This window comes from Barbus barbus (assembly GCF_936440315.1).
Source record: "Barbus barbus genome assembly, chromosome: 33".
In the NCBI taxonomy this organism is placed as follows: Eukaryota; Metazoa; Chordata; class Actinopteri; order Cypriniformes; family Cyprinidae; genus Barbus; species Barbus barbus.
The window spans coordinates 22,903,622-22,925,624 of record NC_136761.1 but is presented as its reverse complement, the minus strand read 5'-3'; the positions used below and the strand labels follow the sequence as shown (position 1 = coordinate 22,925,624).

At 36.6% G+C, this 22,003-nt stretch overlaps 3 protein-coding genes across 6 annotated transcripts; 2 read left to right on the top strand and 1 right to left on the bottom strand.

Moving 5' to 3' along the window:
• Positions 1 to 935: 935 nt before the first annotated feature.
• Positions 936 to 2,964, top strand: ccdc85b (coiled-coil domain containing 85B). The gene is made up of 2 exons (XM_079391129.1): positions 936 to 1,495; positions 1,606 to 2,964. The coding sequence occupies exon 2, from the start codon at positions 1,770 to 1,772 to the stop codon at positions 2,370 to 2,372; it is 603 nt and encodes a 200-aa protein (XP_079247255.1). The 5' UTR covers positions 936 to 1,495; positions 1,606 to 1,769; the 3' UTR covers positions 2,373 to 2,964.
• A 5,798-nt stretch (positions 2,965 to 8,762) lies between these two features.
• Positions 8,763 to 13,385, bottom strand: LOC306853591 (fos-related antigen 1-like). 2 transcript variants are annotated; one of them, XM_079391121.1, is made up of 4 exons: positions 12,889 to 13,385; positions 12,115 to 12,372; positions 11,086 to 11,193; positions 8,763 to 10,993 (listed from the first exon to the last, which is right to left on the bottom strand). In XM_079391121.1, exons 1-4 carry the CDS (start codon positions 13,006 to 13,008, stop codon positions 10,415 to 10,417), a joined length of 1,065 nt encoding a protein of 354 aa, XP_079247247.1. In that variant the 5' UTR covers positions 13,009 to 13,385; the 3' UTR covers positions 8,763 to 10,414. The 2 variants fall into 2 exon arrangements, with proteins under 2 accessions (XP_079247247.1, XP_079247246.1); XM_079391120.1 differs by having other exon boundaries at positions 12,115 to 12,375; positions 12,889 to 13,143.
• Positions 13,386 to 18,090: 4,705 nt separating this feature from the next.
• yif1a (Yip1 interacting factor homolog A) lies at positions 18,091 to 21,932 on the top strand. Of its 3 annotated transcripts, none has more exons than XM_079391125.1 (9): positions 18,091 to 18,214; positions 18,521 to 18,564; positions 18,904 to 19,145; positions 19,286 to 19,390; positions 19,705 to 19,783; positions 20,288 to 20,345; positions 20,619 to 20,774; positions 20,892 to 20,985; positions 21,072 to 21,932. In XM_079391125.1, exons 2-9 carry the CDS (start codon positions 18,534 to 18,536, stop codon positions 21,228 to 21,230), a joined length of 924 nt encoding a protein of 307 aa, XP_079247251.1. In that variant the 5' UTR covers positions 18,091 to 18,214; positions 18,521 to 18,533; the 3' UTR covers positions 21,231 to 21,932. The 3 variants fall into 3 exon arrangements, with proteins under 3 accessions (XP_079247251.1, XP_079247252.1, XP_079247253.1); XM_079391126.1 differs by having other exon boundaries at positions 18,197 to 18,274; XM_079391127.1 differs by having other exon boundaries at positions 18,211 to 18,329.
• Positions 21,933 to 22,003: the final 71 nt, after the last annotated feature.

The window sequence follows — 22,003 nt, the reverse complement described above, 5'->3', positions numbered from 1 at the left end:
AACATAGGATGTGTTAACAATACAAAGTTTCAAACATCATCTAGTAAGCTATATAACAGGGAGAGATTAAGAAATAGTAAAAGCATAGACGCTTTTTTAAAGAAGCAATTTATTTTAGCTACGTTTAAATAAACAAATTGAGTTGAAAGTTAGTCAACTAAATTTATTTAAATGTAGCTCAAATAAACTGATTGCAACCACTTTCCTTAAAAAAAAATAGTAAATTCAATTCATAATTTATTTCAGTGATCATGTGTCATATCAGGTGTTTACAATTAAGTAATTTCTTACATTCCCAAGAAGATTAGACTGACAAAGGCATTCTCTGAAATTACAATTTGTTTTATTCATATTTTTATTGTTTGACCATCATTACCAGATTATTATGATATTTCATTACAATAATGTGCTGCTGTTTAATCCCCTGCAGCAGCTTAGCCAACATAAAAAATTCAATTAACTCTCATTGAATCCACCAAAGGCCACATGTATGTTTTCAACGCTGCCTTATTATTCTGCACCTCTCCCCTATTGTGTTGCATGCCGTTGTTCACCCCTCCCTCTCGTTTATCCGAAACTGTGGCCTGTTTCCATTCTCGCTCCAGCAACCCCCCTCTCACCCCAGGCCCTGGTTAACACCCCACATTGTTTTGTCCTCGTGCTAGCAATTGTGCTGGAGAGCAGGGCGGAAGGATGTGGCTAAATACCTCGGCTTAAAGTAGAGAAAGCTTTTGTCACCCTTTCCGATAGTTTTGTGTGTCTCATCCCAGCAATGTGAAGACCTCATCTAGAGATATATTTCAACATAAACCTGTAATAATAACCTTTGCTATGTATCTTCAGTGTTTTATGGTGAGCTTTAGACATTAGAAACAGCTGTGAGAGAGGATCTCACTCACTATCCAGGATACAGTACAGATCTTTACGGTAAGGGAAGAGGGGAGGGGGTGAAGAAGGGAGGGAAGGAGAGCAGGAGATGGGGGAAGACATCACTGCCTCCCCAACCAACACCACCATCGCCAAAGGAAACACTGTAATCTCAAGGAACATCAACGAATTCCTCAGGAATCATTACGAAGGACGCCAACATACATTTCAGCGCCGTTAAATCGGATTATCCGACATTGTTTCTTTGTAAAACCGACCAATCGCATGCGGCACTAGTATAACCAGCCTGTCCTACATTCGACTCTTATTTATTGATTTTTCATATTCACAACGCGTTTTATGCGAACGCAAGCGATTGGATGTTTTTGCCTATTTAAGACACGCTCCGTGGTTGTTCACTGGAAAAGCTTTAGGGCGGAGAGAGACGGATGCGGACATTGTGATCCCTGCTAATACAGAAGAGAAGAGATGCTCCACTGGGATTAATTTGACCTCTCATCCCAACCCGAGGAGCAGGAACAAACACGATTGTGCTTCAGTGATTCCCAGAAGCTAAATACTGAGAAATAAATGCTGCCAATGACGATTTAAAGCACTGAGGAGAGAGGTAGGCCTGTTTAGTGTGTTACAATCGGGACGTGCTTGATATTTTAATAATTAAATATGACAAAAAAGCCAGTTTGCATATAAGAATTGTGTGTTTTCTCTTTATTATAGATTATAAATAGCAGAGCGAAGAGGAAATGGAGTGTTTTCTTCGTGCCTGGATGAGGAATGTTGTGATCCATTTACAGTGACAGACAGACATCTCATGTGCCTCATAAGAGTCATTTTATGCTTTAACCGCTGTTATAACAATTGATGGTGAATTTGTGCACGATATGGGGAGCGACAGTGAAATACTGAACCGGGAGCTGTCAAAGATGTCCGATGAAGACTTGCTGTCTTGTTCTAAGGAAGAGCTGGTGAGTCGACTCCGCAAAGAAGAATCGGAAAAGATGTCTGCTCTCATACAGCGTGGTCGATTAATCAAGGAGGTCAATAAACAACTGCAGGGACATCTGCTTGAAATCAGGGAACTCAAAGTCATCAACCAGAGGCTGCAAGAGGAGAACCAGGAACTGCGGGATTTGTGCTGCTTTCTGGACGATGACCGTCTGAAAGTGAAGAAGCTGGCCCGTGAGTGGCAACTATTCGGCCATCACGCTGCTAAAGTGATGCGAGAAGACCTCGGCGGATACCTCAAGAAGCTCGCCGACCTAGAGCGGATGCAGGATGGTCTGGTGAAGGAGAACCTGGATCTGAAGGAACTTTGTTTGGTGCTCGAGGAAGAGTGCGTGAGTAGGAGTGATTCCAGCCCGGGCGGCTCCACGGATCTCAACATACCGTGTATGGTGGCCCGGGACGTGGGCGACGGGAGCTCCAGCACCGGGAGTGTTGGCAGTCCAGACCAGCTGCACTTGGTGTGTTCGCCAGATGACTGAAGGAGAGGAGCAGAGCCATATTACTTTATCCTTCTCTCTTGATGCTGAGACAGACTTTTTATGTCTACTAAAATAGTTTACATTTTCTGACAATGACATCTCAGCTATTTCAGTGGAAATAGACCAAGACTTCTAAAGTAGGCTAGTTTACTCATGGCCTTTTGATGCCATAAATACAGTTTCTCTATATTTCATTGATTAACATTTTATAGTTGGCAGACCTTTAACACTTGAGTGAAATTATTGGGTGCCAGGCAAAACAGAATTATTTTTAAGCTTTAAAGTGACAGCCTTTCCTTTCAAAATCAGTCCTCCTGCTAGGAAATCCAGCGTAAAGGGACATTTCACACAGAAATGAAAGTTTTGTCATATTCACTCCCCCTGATGTCGTTCCAAACCTGTATGACTTTCTTCTGTGGAATACAAAAGAAGGTGTGTTGAAGAATTTTTTATTTTGAAGAATTGTTTTTATGCATACAGTAAAAGTCAGTGGTGTCTAAAGCAGAATTGGAACCTATTGACTTTTATCATGTGGACCAGTGATTTGCAAACAGAGGAGTTTGTGAGTGGATGACAAGCTAATAATTAATTAAATAAGAAAAAATTGAAATTGAAATAAATACATTTAAAATAAAAACAGTCAAAAGTAAAACTAAATAACACATTCCGGCAAAATATATATACAAAGTCAGTCATAAGGGTCCATTTTTTTAGGACAATATTTGGCTGAGATACAACTATTTGAAAATCTGGAATCTGAGGGTGCAACAAAATCAAAATACTGAGAAAATCGCCTTTAAAGTTGTGCAAATTAAGTTCTTAGCAATGCATATTACTAATCAAAAGTAAAGTTTTGATATATTTTCGGTATGAAATTTACAAAATATCCAAATGATTTTTGGCATTAAAAGAAATATCAAGGATTTTAACCCATACAATGTATTTTTGGCTATTGCTACAAATATACCCGTGCTGCTTATGACTGGTTTTGTGGACCAGGGTCATATATATTTTATATGTTTACCTTCCAGTAAGAGAACTGGAATTAGCTGTTAACTGTGAATTAGCTGTTAAATTATGAAAGTATTAACTAAAGGGGTACTTATTTTTGGTCAATGTTGTTCAACAGCATGGCAAAAAATAAAATTTTATATATATATATATATATATATATATATATATATATATATATATATATATATTGGGGAATACACAAAAACACTGAGGCATTTTTAATTTTTCGTGTTCTGCAGAAGAAAGTCATACAGGTTTGCAATGAACATGAACAAATATTTTTTGATTTACATTCTTTTTAAGATGGTAGGGTTGTTTTTGGAAGATGGTGACTGGTTTTTACCTGGTCTAAGCTAGTTGAAAACTATTTTGACCGAGATGTCCAATTGGTCTAAGATGGCTTGAACTTTCTAGAAACCATCCACCATGTTCCAAAAGCTTCAGATTTTCCAGCAGGCCTGTTTATTGTATTAGTAGCATTATTTGAATGTATGATTTTACAAGTGTTGCAGGAATGATTCCTCTCATCTCTTACAGGGATTGTAGATAGGAGCAAAAAAAAATAGTTTTGGGGTTGACATTTTAAACAACATTGGGAGAGATTAACCATACTGCTAACTTGTACCAGGTTTTACTGTGCACTGATCTGTTCATGGGCTGATGTTTCTCCTACGATGCACTATGACAGGGCTGCAATGAATCTTGAATCTTTAGAGATTCACATTTTTACTGATTAGAGCCATATACTATGTAGTGATCTGTTTAAGATCATTTACAAAAAGCACTGAATCTTTTTCAGCAATGGAGAGGAAATGGTAGTATCATAGGATTGTGGATAGCAAAGCCTCCATTGTAAGCAGATCAGATTTTGTGACGTAAAATGGCTATATCACAGAGACCCAAGAATGATTCACTGGAAATGCACGTTACTAGACCACGTTTTTACAATATGAGATTTTTTTTTTCCTTGTTTGTTTTGAACTGGACAGTATAATTCACTAGATGTAGTGACGTGTGCTCCACTAAACTATGTTGCTGTGCTCTGCACTGAATCCAAAATGAACTATCTTTTACATTAACCCCACTTTAACTACACAGCTGTACTGTACAAAGCTTTTTGTGTTCAGTTGTTGCTTTGACAAGACTTTAATTAATACACACTGAATTGACACTGATGTTTGTAGGGGAAAACATTGACATGTAGTTTTAAAATTATTGTGCTAGATATTGTTATTATTATAGTCATTTTTGTTGTATTTGCTGCATACTACAAGACCCTCCAACATAGGATTGTTCTGTTGTACATGTTTTAAATCCAAATATATGATCAGTATTATTTCAATGACTGCAGTTTTATAGCTGCAAGACCCAGCTTTCTGATTGGTTAGCATTTGCTTTGTTTCAGGCTATGCTCATTGTGAGTGAGATAGCTTTAAATACACTTGACTGACACACCATGTTCTGTTCTTGTCTTTTTTCCTCATGCATTCACTCTGCATATATACAGTGCCCTCCGTAAGTACTGGATCAGTAAAGACAAAATAGCTCTGTTGGCTGTGGAGTCCAGACATTTGCCAATATGATTAAAAGATGAATATGAGACAAAACTACAGAATGTCACATTTTATTATTAGCTGTTTCAACACATACATGTTTTACCAAATAAAAAGAACAGCACTTTTAGAGTTCATCCCACTCATTGATATGAGCATAAGTATTTGGACAGCTGAACATAAGGCAGATATAAAATATTAAAAGCTATTATTTAGTTGCAGATCCCTTGCACACAATCACAGCAGTGAGTCTGTGACCCATAGACATCACCAGACTCTTGCTCTCATCCTTTGAAATACTTTTTCCCAGCCTTTAATGCAGCCAATTCCAATTGTTGCTTGTTTTGGGGAGTTTCTGCCTTTACTCTCCTCTTCAGCTGGTGAAATTCATGATCAATCAGATTTAAATCTGGAGATTGACTTGAATCTAAGACTTTCCAATTCTTTGCCCTTATAAATTCCATGACTGAACTGGCAGGGTGTTTTGGGTCATTGTCCTGATGCGATATGAAGCACTTCCCAATGAATCTGGTGGCATTTTCTTGAATATTGGTAGGCAAGATGGTTTTGTATTCTTCCAAATTAATTCTGCTACTGTCATCAGTAAAGTTGAGAGGGCCTGTTCCAGAGACAGCCATGCATGCCCATGCCATGACACCACCTCCACCATGCCTTACAGATGAGGCTGTATGCTTGGGATCATTTGCAGTTCCCTTTTTTCTCCACATTTTTGCTTTTTCCATCACATAAAGGTTCATCTTTGTCTCATCAGTCCATAAACCCAGGTCCAAAACTCTTCTGGCTCACCTTTGTGCTTTTTTGCAAACTCTAATCTTGCCTTTCTATTTTTGGTGCTGGTCAGAGGTTTGCATCTTGCTGTGTAGCATCTGTAATTCTGTGTCAAAGTCTCCTGAGGACAGTAGATTGCCAGAGCATCACCCCAGCTTTCTGGAAGTTGCTGGTGATTTTACAGACACATCTTTTAGGGTTCATTTTCACAGCTTTTATGATTTGTCTGTCATCAACTACTGTTGTTTTCTCAGCCGATCAGGTCGTTGTTGGTTGCTGGTGTCGCTGGTGGTTTCCAAACTCTTGATTTCTCCATGCCTTTTGTTTTTGTTATAACTCTAATTGACTTCCTCTTTTCTTTTAGTATCCAAATTGCTTGCTTTTCTCTCAAAGTCAGCTCCCTCATCTTCATCCTGGTTTGTGTGTGTCATCATTGAATGCAAGATTCAGAATACAGAAGTAATGGATATAACTGATACAACACATTCCCTGCTTTTAATACCTGAAGAATTAATGCAACAGGACACAGCTAATCACTTAGAAAGACCTGTGAGGCAACTTTTCCAATACTTATGCTCACATCAGATAGAGGGATGAAACTCTAAAAGTGCTGATCATCTTAGCTGGTAAAACATCTGTGTGTTGAATCACCCAGTAATATAATGTGACTAAATTTGTCTCGTATTCATCTTTTAATCATATTTGCAAATGTCTTAACTCCACAGACAACAGAGCAATTTTGTCTTTACTGTTCCAATACTTATGGAGGGCACTGTATGTGTAGACATATATAAATATACACAGTACACACATATATTATATAAACAAAAACTTTTATTTGGGATGAGATTAATCGTGATTAATCGTTGCCCAGCCATAATATATATATATATATATATATATATTAGTGTTTATGTATATGTGTTATATATATATATATATATATATATATATATATATATATATATATATATATATATATATATATATATATATATATATACACTCTTAAAAAAAAGAAGAACCAAAAAGGTTTTTTTGCGGCGATGCCATAGAAGAACCTTTTTTGGTTTCCTGAAGTACCATTTTGTGAAAGGTTCTTTAAAGAACCGGTGTTTTTCTTGGTAATTGTTGTTTGGTGATGAGTTTTTGGCTCAAGGTCTGCATATAAAGTCACACCAGAGGTGTTCAGCTGGGATCAGGACTTGGCTTTCTGCAGACCAGTCAAGTTCTTCCACACTGACTGAATCAATCATGTCTTTTTGAACCGTGTCTTATACACAGAGGCACTGTCATGTTAGAATAGAAAAGGGTCCTGTCCAAACTGTTGCTATAAAATTAGAAGCACGCAATTCCCTAGAATATCATTATATGCTTAAATATTAAATAGTGTACTCATGGAAATTGCTAAAGTAGTCAAACATGTTCATTAGAAGGAGGTGACCTAATACTTTTGGCAATATAGTGTGTACATATATATATATATATATAAATAAATAAATGTTGATAGTTAATTGTTTTTAGCAAGGCCTTTTAGTTTAATTCTAAATGAATCCCCCTTCAGGTCAGGGTACACGTGTCTTTCTGCTGTGAAATGTTTAATGGCTTTTTAAGGAACACTTGTACATCTCTCAATCATCATTGTATTGTGTTGCACGATGAAATCTGTGGAGCTTTGATCATAAAACTAAGCATTTATAATCTTATGAAGATATATTATTTGGAGATATATTGACAATGGATATGCGTATGCATTTAGTGTAAGTAGCCGATTATACTGTTATAAAGATCTCATTGATTTACAAGCTATCAGAATTTCACCATACTGTTTAGCCATATAAATATCATTAACTTGACAAAATTGCATATTTTTGCTCTGAATAAAACAGGTGTTTTTTCCCCTCCTCGAATGTGAGCACCATATTCTCCTATATCAAACTATATGCTTTAAACCCTGATTTATAATACTCTATAATACTCAATATTCCAGCTAACTGGGAACATTCTTGGGAACAAGATTCTGGTTAAAAGTTCTCTTAAAGTTATGGAGATGTTCTTCCTGTAATGTTGATAGACTGTTCATTCAAAGTTATCTGCTCTTTTCGTAATGATCTCAAAGACAACAACAACAACAACAACAACAAAAAAACATATTCTTCTGAAACCTTTTAGTTGAACATTTGTCCAACGTCTTTTAAATGTTACTGCTATTTTTATAGTATCTTCAAAGAATATTCAAAACTAATGTTTGCCAAATAATCAAATTAAATTTACCCTTAATATTTGTATAACCAAGAACATTTTTTTTATTTATTTTTTTTAAACTAGCATTTTGAACATTCAGAGAACATTTAGAAAATGTTTTCATAACTTAATGAGTATGATAAAAAAAAGAAAACATTTTTTGAACATATTTTTGGTAGCTGATGATGCTTTAAAAAAAGATTTTCTAAATGTTCAGTAAAAATAAACTGTTCAATTGTTTAAGAAACTGTATTTCCGACAATCATTTCATATGTTAGGCTTTAGGGTTAAAGTATATATTACAGCTCAGAAAGGACTTCTAAATAACATGGATGAAAATTTCCCATCATGTCTTAATGAGATCTCAGTCATGCTGTAGCTCAGGCCCTAATTCATTGATGTTTCACTGGTTTATTTTTGGCATGCTATTTGCACAACCAGAACAGTAATACTTTCACTGTGACTGGCACACAGAGGTCCTTTCAGCAGAACATGTGCTCGCCAGTTCATTCAGTACAAACTCTCTCTTCATTATCTCAATCATATGTTCTCATGTCTTCTCTAAGTGACTTTGTGAATTTGTTCTCTGTATATTCAAGATGTCTTGGCCTCTTTTAACTTATTTTTGTTCCTCAAGGCTGCTCGTCATTAGTTGTTTTCCAGGTATTTTCCGTCTTTTTGTAACCACAGGATGTGAAGTGATAACGATCATTTCATGCATATTCTCATATGCTTGTCACACAGAGTGAATGTGAATTTTTCCCATAAACAGACACATGAAAAAAAGTTTCTCCTGAGCAGAACGTTATTTATTTACATTTTTCATACAACAAGTAAAGATCAACACTCTTAAAGGAAGGTGTTTAACAACTGGTTTCTGTTCAGAGGCAAATGTGTTTATGACTCATTGAACATTTCTGTCATCAGGACATCCTAGGAGGAAGCTGTGCGCTCAACCTCTCATTTCCTCCCCCCTTGTACCCCTGTGTGCTGCGAGAGATTTGCTTTCTATAATATAACTTGCCATATTATTTTTCTGTGTACCCCCTTCAATAAAAATACTTCTAATAATGGGGCTATACATCATCTTCAACTGAAATCAATAGAAATCCTCATTTGAAGGCACTCTAGTATGTTACAAAGCAGCTCAGGATCATAACATTGTTTTGTATTCCCAATAGCAGCACATATTTTCAGTTATTGTTTATTAGATGTTAAATAGCATGCAACAGTTCTCCTTACTAAAGGAACCAACATCAAATCAGTAAAAAATACCTTGTTTTCAAAAATAAATACAACTCTACATGTGGTCAAGCAATAGTAGTGTACTCAATACAGCATAAAGTATATATAATTGACTTCTACTGGCCTGTGAATTACACACATTTGCACTTGTCAATAAAACATCTTAGCAACAGTTGAACAGTTAAAATATCATTTGTGTAACCAGTGTAACCGTCATTGAAGTTGCACTTTCTCAGTGTTGTGTTGGTGTTGCAGACATTGTGTGTGAAGAACCAGGTAGGCTGCATCCCTTCAGTTCCTTGAAAACTAGCTTATTCAGCATACACTGTTATTATAACGCTGTATTTCAGAAAACCAAGATTAACAACATAAAATAACAAGACATTACATTGTGTAAATCCATAAACAGGTGCATAGCAAGATAGTATAACCGATAAAAACTCTAATCAACATTTCAGTTGAGACCTTAACTCTAAAATTGGTAACGCAATAATAAATAACATAATAGACGCTCTTTATAAATGGCTTTCCTAAAGTAACTGACATCCCTTCCTGAAAGGCATAATGGTGATAGATCTACACTGTGCTTTCACTCCCAAAGCAAAATCTAAACCTTTTGCTAGCAGGCCAGATTTTTAACTGCTACAGTACCATCACCAATACACTAAATATGTAGTTAAAGTAAATTACTATAAATCAATAATACTAATATTAATGCCACTAGTCAAACGTTATGGCTTAAAAGTCAATCAGTTTCTTTTCAGTGTTACATACTTATGTGCTGTAAAAATTTCAGTCTACTTCATATGAAGGATGATCATACATTTCATTTTGCACTACACATGCTTAAAGGTGAAGTGTGTAATTTCTACTCCACTAGCGTCACCAAATGAAATGGCAAAAATACTTTTTCCTGAAAACTTACTCCATCTATTATTGGTTCATGCCTACAAATGGCATAGTTGGGTCTCCTTACTATGCTGGGATAGGAAAACGTGTTTTAACGTCAAAAACGTTACACGCATCACCTTTAACTTGTGCTTCTGTATTCTTATAATGAATTCAAGTTGCTGGATAATTGCCATTAGTAAAGGTAAACAGAATGCACAGGTAAAAACATAACATATATGCTTGTATGTAGTAGTAAGGACACTTTTGGAAGTCGTAAACATGTTTTCCCGCACAACAGATGAGTAATTAAAGGGTGAGGATGGTTGGTGAATTGAGAGAGTGATCTGACTGGTCTCCACTGCTGCTGCTGCGGCGATGAGCGACGCCACACGGCTGAGGCCGTTGAGAAGACTGGCTGGTACCGTGAGAGCCGGCGAGATTGAGAGGTTGGGATGAAGTTGCAGAGCTGGTATCCAGTGAAGAAGAGGGGTAGCTGAAGACCAGGCTGGCAGTAAAAGGGGTCAGAGATGGAGTGGAGATGAGGACAGGAGTATGAAGAGACTCTGATTCCAGAGGTAAGCAGGTGACAGTGGAGGCTGAAGCTGGAGGTGGGATGGAAATTTTGGGCTTGGGTTTATTAGGCTTGGCGTAACTCTTTGTTTCTCTGGAAGGCCCAGGAATATGACGGTCCACAGGCTCAATCTTGATTCCACTCAGCGTCGGGAGGTCACTGTTGGAGTCAGAGTCAGAGTCTGAGTCCGAGTCCTGGACTTTGCAGATGGGTCTATGGGCTTCGAGGACCAACTCAAGCTTCTCTTTTTGCTTCTGAAGCTCATCGATTTCCTTCTGCAGACGTGATTTTTCATCCTCTAGCTGGTCGGTTTCCTGTGAAGAGTTCAAATGTTCAATTTGGGTCCAAGTAATGCAAAGACATTTTGATTGAAAGGAAACATGGAAATTAAACAAAATGAACTTACATTTTGCAATGTGTCAGTCAGTTCGCGTCGACGATTCCTGCACTTAGCCGCAGCCATTTTGTTACGTTCCCTTCGAATTCTACGCCGCTCAAGTTCCTCAGCGGATAGCTGGAGTGAGAAAGTAAAGCAAATATAATATAATATGCAGTAGTTTGACATTGTACGCACCTGTAATAAAATATTAAAAATGTTAACATGTTTTAAGAAATTATCATTCATTATAATTTTAAAACCCTATGTCTAATTAGAACCATCAGAACCTAATTGGTCAACTCGATTTTTATAGTTGATAAATGTGAAAATACTGCCATCTAGGGGATGAGATTTTTAATTTAATTTCAAATTCACCAAATACTTGTAGCAATTTTCATCTCTGTAATTACTCTATAAATGGATCCGTTTATATTCCCTTAATTGATTTCACGCTCTGTTTCTTTTGTGGGCATCATATGCAGTTTCCTGACCTTATATTGATGAATCACCTGCAAACACCCTAATGACTCAAGTATGAGTCATAATATTATACGCCAATGAATCACATGATATCCCATTTCCTGTCTCATTATTTCACTCTCCCCCTGCTATATTCAAGACTCGGAGGCATGAGTCAGGCAGGACTTCATGAGTTAATATTGAATGAGCATCTCTGGGTTTCATCTGGGGTTGATGCTGTCTTGTAAATAGCATACTATAAGATCGTTACATGTATATGCAAGTCTTTTTTAACATACAAAATTAGCGTTTACAGCTGAATACATAGTTCAAACTCTTAAATAAGCCCAAATGAGATTCACACCCTGAATGTATCAGCAAACATATTAACGCGTAAAGCCAAGTCACACACTACAGACAACAGGATATTACACATTTTGGGTCTTGCACACTTTGATTAGGGCATGCCTCATCCTTAGATTTACACGCACGGCTGTTTTTGGTTTTGGCCAAGACCTCTGTCAGAAATGGACAGGGCGACAGGTGAATCACGGCCTCATCATGTAGACAGACTGACAGCTATTAAATTGGACTTACATGTACATCATTTCTGCTTCTTGTTGAGCTGCCAACAGCCGTAGCTGCTCTAATAACACCCGGCCGGGACAGATGTGATTGGGGAAGTTGAGGATGCATAAATGGGATTCTTGACGGCAGTGGGTAGGATGGTCGAAGTGCCCTGGATGTTCCCTGGGTGCCTAGAATGGAGGGCTGAAGCATCCATTGAAGGTCCTGGTTTGAAGTTACGGCATTGAGACTGGGCACAAACTGACTGGATCCAGCCACAGAATATTTCTGCTTCAAAGTGCAAGAGACACAGACAATATATCATAAGTTACCAAGGCAGTGGCATTAGATATTTAGGGAGGAGACTTTATTATATCTCATTATGACTCAAAAACCCATTGTTGTCGTGTTTGCAGAAACACCCAGATATAAAAACCAACTTGAATCATTAAATCTTTTTATTTTTACTTTTGGGTGTATTTATTTGGTCATTAATCTTAAACAGGGACCCTTAAATCTACAGAGAAGCATTTAAAATGTGTTGTATTAAGATTCTAAATAAATAATGGTATGTTAAGACTTATGAATTACAAATAATTTCTAAATAAATGATATTTTGAGCAATAAAGCATAATAATGTGCTAGAGTTAATGATTAAAATGTTACTTTTTGTCTTAAATGAACAATTTAGAAAGTGATACTGTAACTGTCATGTATTATTATTCATACATGTCTCATACTCATCTTGAATTTTCAGAAGAGTGTCACAAATTACTTGAATAGATATGAGATAAAGACACGTACCTGTTGTTGAGTTGAGCCGGCGGTGGTTGTAGCGAGAGTCGCAGAGCTCGAGCCTGATCCAGAGCTGTTATCTGGGAAGGTCCGGTCGATTCCTCTGCCCAGGTTTCCGTAGTTGTACATGTATGCCGTTGACTCTTCAGTAATCCAAAGGAAACTGCTTACTAACTCTGTCTCTGTGTCGCCGCTTACTTTTCTGGGTCTGCTTTCCCAAAAAGGTCCCTCCTACTTATATCACTGACAGTTCACGCGAAATTCAAAAGCAAGTTAAAAATCTACCTTATTGCGGGAAAGCGGTAGAATCCACCACGATACAAATGGGGGAGTCTAGCAGTGGCTGTCAACGCTGAAAATGTTCATATTACTGACAGAGGTAGAATAAATGCAAAATAATGTTTTATAATATCTGTAGTACAATTCTGTTTTTTGTCAGACTAGTGGTTTTGAGTGTGCACCTGAATATAAATAAGTGATCAAGAACGGTACAGTTGTCGCCCCTCCCAATTTACGGGAAATGGTGCTGCTAGTCTTTAGGATGACGTACGGTCACATGGAATATTACGTATATGACCATACATGGGTTTTTCCGGGAACTCCTTCTGTTCGAGCTAGCTACAGGCGCTCTCACAATAATGACAACTCTGTATCGAAACTTGAGCTTTTTACAACAGCTTTCGTTATTTATTATTTCGTTATTCCTTCGGAAAACTGTACAGTTTTGTACAGATCTGTACAGTTTTTGTACTAGCACGCGGGTTTATGTTAACACGTGGTAAGCAGTGTGTGGTCTACATTTAAAATTAAATTAAACATTAAAGCACCATACAGTGAATGAATGAAGGCTCATCAAACAATTCTCACTGCTTTTCTCCATTCTGCTGAATCACCCCTACAGCAGTAAAAAGGAAAATGATTCAGCTAATTGGTGTCAGGCATTGAAATCTTGATTCATTACCTTTCCTTTTTGTTTTTGAAAACCACAAACTGTTGGGCATTCCCTAACCTAACCCTAACCCTGACCCTAATCACTGTAGACCTGCAATCTGGTGTATTTTGAGCGCAAATATTTAGCAAACACAGAGCAGATACTTTTACTTTTAGGTAAGCTGTTCTCAGCCCAGTTTCCTGTTACAGTGTTCACACAGTGAGTGAACATTTACATGAAATACTCAATATACCAGAGTAAATATTTTTGAAATAATACAATTCATTTTAAATCTGAACAATTATGACCGATACCTGAACAACAACATCAACAACTACACCAAAAAAATATTATAAGGGGCATTTACGGTCATTCTTTATTACATTTGGTGGATTTTATTTTATTTATTTATTTATTTTTGTTGTTGAGATATTACCTTGGTCCCTCTGACATCATATTTAATTGTTGTATTACAGTGCAAATCTTATCTTGTGGGCCATCCAAATAAAATTAATATCATAAAAACACAACATACATTTTTTTTTTCTTTTTATAATATGTTTATTAATGTTCAAGCACAGTCACTGTTGTTTGTCACCGCTATTCAAGGTCTACTCCTTTGCATCATCATGACTCATTTTTAACTGTCCAGTACAACAATGATCTGTTCGTGCCAAAGGACACAACATTTGTAAAAATGAAACCACAAGAATGAAGTTGATATCGTATCTAAATGATATCTTGCCCATTCTATGTTTGAGGAATAATTGACTTCCTTTGGTATTCACTGTTCCCTTTGTCCTACTTTTGATTACACCCAACCCTCCCTTTTTTATGAAATTGTGGGACTATATTTCAGATTTCTTCTGGCAAGATCTGGTTGTAACCAGAGTGTTAGTGCCTCATTAGGTGAATTATGACCTAAGCAGAATGGAATGCAGTGTTGACACTCCCCTTTTGCAACTCTCCTCAACATGCCTCAACATGCAGGCAAGACGCATCTTACCCATATAGGATGTGCTGTTACCCAAGGCTTGGTGCTGATGCAAACAAGTTACATGTGTGGACATTCTGGACACTTACAAATGAATGGCACTCCCCAACCAAATATGTTCATTTATCACAAACATGTATTCCAGCCCTATACCAGATAATTTACAGTATATCAGATAATAAGCTTATTATGTCACTCATTAATCATTACATATCATGATGTATGAATGTTTTTATTTAAATTAATTTCATTCTCAGAGTAATGGACTTTTACTGTAACATGATAATTTTGCATCAACTCAAAAAATGAAAGCCATAAATGATCAGAAATGTAACTAGTGAATTGTTTGGCTTATTATAATTAATACACTGGAGTGTCTCAAATTCATGACTGCACAAAAACAGTGACTCATATAAAGAGGACAGATAAGTCCAGTTCCTCCTAATAAGTGAAAAATATTATTCTTACTAACTCACTGAGCTTGTTATTTTATTTTGTAAAGTATGAATATTTAAATACTTAGCAAATACATAAAGTGAGTTAATACACAGACACGCAGACACACACACACACAAACTTGGAATTAGATTACATTTTACAGTTATTCTCGATTGCTAAAACACAATTCATTAAACAATCCACCATTTTCTCACAACTATAAAAACTAGTGCTGTCAATCGATTAAAAAAATTAACTAATTAATCACAATTTTTTCCTGAAATTAATCGCGATTAATCCCACCTAACATTAAACTTTTTAAATCTACTTTTATATTGCAATAATTTCACATTTAATCTTCAAATTAATGTAGAAACAACATAAAGACGGTATATTTTTAATATTTGATTAATGGCATCTTTTTAATGAATGAAGGCCAGTATCACTGACACCAATATTGATGTCTCTATAAAATAATTATTTTTCCCTAATATTTAACCATTGACTATTGCCATTCAACATTACAGTATAATTGAGAGCCATCAATTTTAATATTTATTAGACTTTAATAAAAATAACTTAATTTAAGTGAACTTTAAACTATTTTCTCATAAACAGTATAACCAATGTCATATTTAGCTATACCTATGCCCTTCAGCAAGTAGGAAATATACAGAAATTGAATAAAGTTATCAAACACTAAATTCTAAATTAAATACAGATGAGTCCTTAAAAGCTATAAAGTTATTGATTTCCTTTTCTTTCTTTTTTTTTGTTCTTTGATGAACAGACATCACAGCAGCTGGGTTAATAGGTTATTTTGGCTGCTTTTTCTTTAAGAGCTGCCGAGGCGGATCTGACACGCATCGTGTTTTCTCTCAACTCACTTTACATTTTCTGACCCACTTCAGGTCTTAAAGTCTCTATTAATGATCTGACGAGTGTGTTAGATGAGTGAGAAAGTGCAGGACAGTTTTGAAAACCATTTCAGAGACATGTTCTTAAATGTGACTCATATATTTCACGCAAGCACAGTTTTAAGGCAGTTTTAATCACCTTCATGACTTAACTGACCACGACATTGCATGCACATCGTTTCTTTCGCGCTTTGATATGAAATGATAAAGGCTACAGCGTGCGGCAGCGCCTTTGTTCAGTACAGTACAGTTTCCGCGCTCCTTTGACTCACGCCTGACGCTGAAGTGAAGTTGAAGCACGCGTCTGAAACATCTCCTATTTGAAATGCTCGTAAAGACGTTCTGTGACTAAATTAGCAAGAAAAAAGAGAGAGGCAGCAGTTGTGAGTGGGGTGGCCAACACTAGCCCCGCCCCTGTGTTAACGGCGTTAAATATTTTTAACGCGTTAAACTGAAAAAATTAATCACCTGCGTTAACGCGCTAATTTTGACAGCACTAATAAAAACACAATCTCAAAAATACACACCAACTTAAGCAAACTTCAAACTTCTGTGTCAAAGTCAAACATTTTAGTCAAAAACACATTCTCTTTTGTCAGACTCAAACTTTGGCCTCAGATGACACACAAACCTGTCAAATACACAGATTATTTTCCTGCCTAGAGAACACTAGTAAGATCAATTCAAAACACTATTACAAAAACCTCCTTTTTGGAAACAGGAAACATTTTGCGAGTCAGTTTCTGTTATAGTATGCAGCATAAATAGAGCGGTGCAGACACAGTAAAATTCAGCAATAAACTTTAAGAAAAGTTTACTTTCATTACACTGCTGTAAAGTGATCTTAGCATTAGAAAAGAAAAGACAACAGAATATACAGTAAACACACATTGGAATATACCAGGGATACTCAAATCTGGCTCGCAAGATCCACTTTCCTGCAGAGTTTAGCTCTAACCCTGATCAAACACACCTGAGCATGCTAATCAATGTCTTCAGGAAAATCACAGGTAGGTGAGTTTGATCAGGGTTGGAGCTAAACTCTGCAGGAAAGTGGATCTGGTGAGCCAGATTTGAGTATCCCTGGAATATACTGTCAGTTACTGTAAATAAATTCAGCATCCTCTGCCAAGTTGCATTACAGTATTGGTAATATCCTTATTTGTTATACTATAGCACAAGACTTTCTCTGCCTCCTCTAGACAGTCGACTCTCAGCTCTGCACAAATACAGAACATGTACTTGGCTACAAATCAGTTCATCAGTCACGAGTTTGAGTGTGTGCTACAATATTTACAGTATCAAGAATAGTGAAAGTCTGATGTACTGCTACTACTGTAATTGTAATGTATAAGTAGAGTAAAAACCCTGTAGATGAGCCTGCGGGCCAGTTTTCCTTATGGTCATTCCATGCACAAGAACATGTTCAGTGTGCTTTTTATTTCATCAGCAACAAATGACCTTTGACCTCATCCACTTAATTTTTCTTTTCTTCTCCCATCCACCTTTGTCTCCCACTACCAGGGTTAATTTTACAAAACACATAATCACCTGTGAGCTTCACCTTCCTATCATCCTGAGATTCTGACTGGTGTGTCATTTTGCTACTTAACACACACACACACACACACATATATATATATATATATATAATGTATTATAATTTTTTTAATTCAAGTGTATTAAACATTACATTATGCTAGGACTTCCCAAACCAGTTTTCATGACGGGGTTTGTGAGTTGATGAAAAGCTTTTCAAAATTTATAAAAAATTGTAGAATTTAATTGTAACTACATACAAACAAAATCGCATAAAAAAATCAATAAATGTGAAACTTAATAAATTAACAGTTTCGGTTGCCTAGTACCTCTACGCAGCGCCACCTTCTTTTTTTATGGTCTTGCTTGCAGCCAATCAAAATGTAGGAACTTCAGCTACGCAATCGTCATTTTAACCAATGAAATTGTGCTGTTGTTCATCTCTGCCACGCAGGCACATTTCTCATCAGCCAATGAGCAGCAAGGCGAGGCGGGCGTAAGGGTGAAGGGGTACCTGTGAGTAGAAGCTAACACGAGAACTTATCTAGAAAACAATATTTCAAATATAAATTATAGGTGATTACCGATCGTTTGTATCCGCGTCAAAATAAGCGATTTAGTAATAATTCTGGTACCACGTTCAAGATTAATCTTACATGTTTTGTTAAACATATTTTAGATTAGCTACATAGTCATAGCAAGCTAGTGCATTATTATTAGTAACGTTAGTCAGATGCTGACATCAGATGCAACATATTAGTGGCAGGCTTTAATCGGTTGCATTGCAGATTTAAAGCTAATCGAATTGTTTTTGGATTTCAGAACTGCAGAGAAGATGGATTTCCAGCAGCATGGATACCGAGCAAGTACGTATGAAAGAACTTGGCTAAACATTGTTGCTCTTTGAGATACGTGGACAACAACATACTGTACTTTAAAATCAGTAAAGCCTAAATTGATTACATCACGAGCAGTCTGGCACCAAAGTACAATGCAGATTGTAAAGTAATTAGACCTAATTAGATATCTTGCTTTGATGACGTGCTGTATGAACTCTAACTCTTTGCCACATCACATTGTAATTAGTTAACATCACAGGTCATAGTTGAAGAATCACATTTTTTTATGCATGAACAGCCATATATTTTATGTGAGGATTCTCTAAATGTGATGTTGCTTTATCATTATTTTTTTCCCCCATGCAGCAAAACCCAGAGCCAGAGCATCTCCACCCAGTGGGGGTCCACTTCTTTTTGATGACACCAGTTCTGGGCCCCCACCTATGGACAACCAGAACTACTATAGTTCAGGATATAATATGGCTGATGCATCGGCAGGAGGTCCAGAACCTGGAGTGGGCAGCCTCTTTGCTGATCCAGTGGCCAGTGCTGCCATGATGTATGGCTCATCACTTGCCAATCAAGGCAAGGATATTGTGAACAAAGAGGTGAGATGCCATGTTTAACAATGAAGTGGAAAGAATTGACCTGGCTTCTGATAAATTTTAGCGTCTGGCTTCTGATAAATTTGAAGTATCAATATTTATTGTGTAATTGATTTGAATTTTGAACTTGTCATCTCTTACAGATTTACCGATTCATGTCGGTGAACAAGCTGAAGTATTTCTTTGCAGTTGATACCAAATATGTTATGAAGAAACTGTTGCTTATCATGTTCCCATACACGCATCAGGTAAAATATTCATTTCTGAATCAAAGAGATTGTTTATCAGCATTATTTTCTAATTTGAATTACAATTGCTTCTTTACTGGACTTTTTAAATTCTAAATATTTAATATGCATTAAATATAGCATAAGCTAATTTAAACAATTTAAATATCTTGTGACTTTATTATAAATTGTCTTGCATCACCCAGATGCATTCTAATTTATTGCTAAATTTAAAAGGCTTATCTTGCATTTCTTTGAACTGGTTTAAAATAAACTTCTTTTTTTTTGTATACTATTATGTATTTAGTTTTTTTTTATGCATACTATGATATCAGGACTGGGAAGTACGTTACCACAGAGACACTCCCCTCACACCACGGCATGATGTCAATGCTCCAGATCTCTACATACCCAGTAATTAATATTTATTATTCATTCTGTGCAACCGGACACAAATCGTTGATCTATACTTACAACATTATGAAATATCTAGATTTAGAGAGTTAATTCATGCCCCAAAACAAACATAAAGCAAGCATTATGTGAATGCAAACTCGAGATGAATTTTGTGCCATTTTGTTGCCACAAGTGCCACTGTAGTGGACTTTTCAATAAACTCTTCTTCTCCTACAGCCAGCTTTCTCTTTCAGTTTAGCCAGGTCACCTTTCAAATCAAGGCAGATTATTAGTTAAAGAGAATAACTAGTCCTAATGGCATAGACATTTTAAGGGAACTCTATTGTTCCCTTGTGTCTTAGGATTTAGTGCAAGACTGCACATTAAGTATGAGCAACAGGACCATGCTTGCAATGCATTTGCCATGTAGTAACATCAGAATCCATGTATCTGTGAATTTATAAAGTTGTTGCATTGTATGCACTTATGATTTCATCATCACACCTTTTTGTTTTCATCTAGCAATGGCTTTTATCACTTACATTTTACTGGCTGGAATGGCTTTAGGAATCCAGAAACGGTGAGTAATAGTGTTTTTTATAGGAGAAACACACTGATGTTTCCACTTTATGGATGTCGGAGTGCTTGGACATCCTAAGGGATTGATTTTAAAAATACATTTAATAAAATAATCCTTTAGTAAACTAGTCTATAACATTCAATAACCCTCTTGTGACCCTACTAAATGAGTTTCATAACAGTAATTTCAGCACTGCCATATTCAAGTAATCTTTTTTGACAATGTTTTTATATGAGACGTGATTAATAATTTTTGCTGTCTCTACATGTTCAGGTTCAGTCCAGAGGTTCTGGGTTTGTGTGCAAGCACAGCTCTGGTTTGGATCATCATTGAAGTTCTTGTCATGTTGCTCAGTCTTTACTTGCTCACAGTTCACACAGACCTCTCAACGTTTGACCTTGTTGCTTACAGTGGATACAAATATGTGGGGTATGTTTCAGTTGGATATTATAATGTATTTTACATGTCTGTGGAAGAGCCTCATTTGTAACTGGATCGTGTGGTTTTATATAGCATTAATGTCCCTACCCCCCTCCCATTTTTCAGGATGATTTTCACAGTGTTGTGTGGACTGCTCTTTGGCAGTGACGGCTACTTTGTTGCTCTTGCTTGGTCTTCTTGTGCCCTCATGTTTTTTATCGTAAGTTTTGTTTAGAAACATGGTGCTTACATATTTATATTTTGAATATATTTCTCCAATTAATTTTGTTAATGTATTTTTTTCAGGTTCGTTCTCTAAAAATGAAGATCCTGTCTTCATTCTCAGCAGACTCAATGGGTGCCGGAGCAAGTGTCAAGCCCCGCTTTCGCTTGTACATAACCCTGGCATTAGCTGCCTTTCAGCCAATCATCATTTACTGGCTCACCGCTCATTTGGTCAGATGACCCACAGTATTTATACCATGAAGGATCTTTAAAATGACAATGCTGGACTGGGATGGTTTCAAATTTTGGCATTGTTACAGAAAAGTGGCTTACCATGGCTGTTTTTTCACGGAGGATTTATGTGGTCTGATCTTCAATATTGGCTTCATCAACACTGTCATCTGCAGAGCAATTGTTGAAAATATAATTTAATGTTTTTACAGGATTGTGTTCTTCTGCCCGTGTTTTCACATGGAGAAAATGGGAAAATAACATTTTGACTGCTCTGGTGTCTTCGCCATGCTGCTTTAGTGTCAAAATCCAGATTTTATTTGAAGAGGCATGCTGGTTTATCTGCCCTGTGCTGTGATTCCTGTGTGATGTGCAATTGGTGAACACATGGTCAACTCAAGTGTCCTTCTTTATCTGGTTTTCTGTGCATGAACAGCAGTGTTTTCTTCTTTATAGCCAAATAAATCCAATGATTTAGACTTTTAAGATGTGTAGAATTGTTTATATCTTATCAATTCAAATACTTGATATGTTATGTTGCTTAATTTATAGGCTGCAAACAATACAACGTGATAGATGAGGTGCAATGTACGTGTTATTACGTTTAGCTGCTGTAAACGCTTACAAAAGATAAACATAAGATGCTTTTCCACCAAATATAGAAGTACAACCGCACAAAACTAAGGTCTAAAATAAAGCCAAACTCGTTTGATTTGATGAGTGTCTCTTTAAGGAGGGGTCGCGGGAGGCGCGCCGGCTGCAAAGCGTCCTTCTGGTTTCCA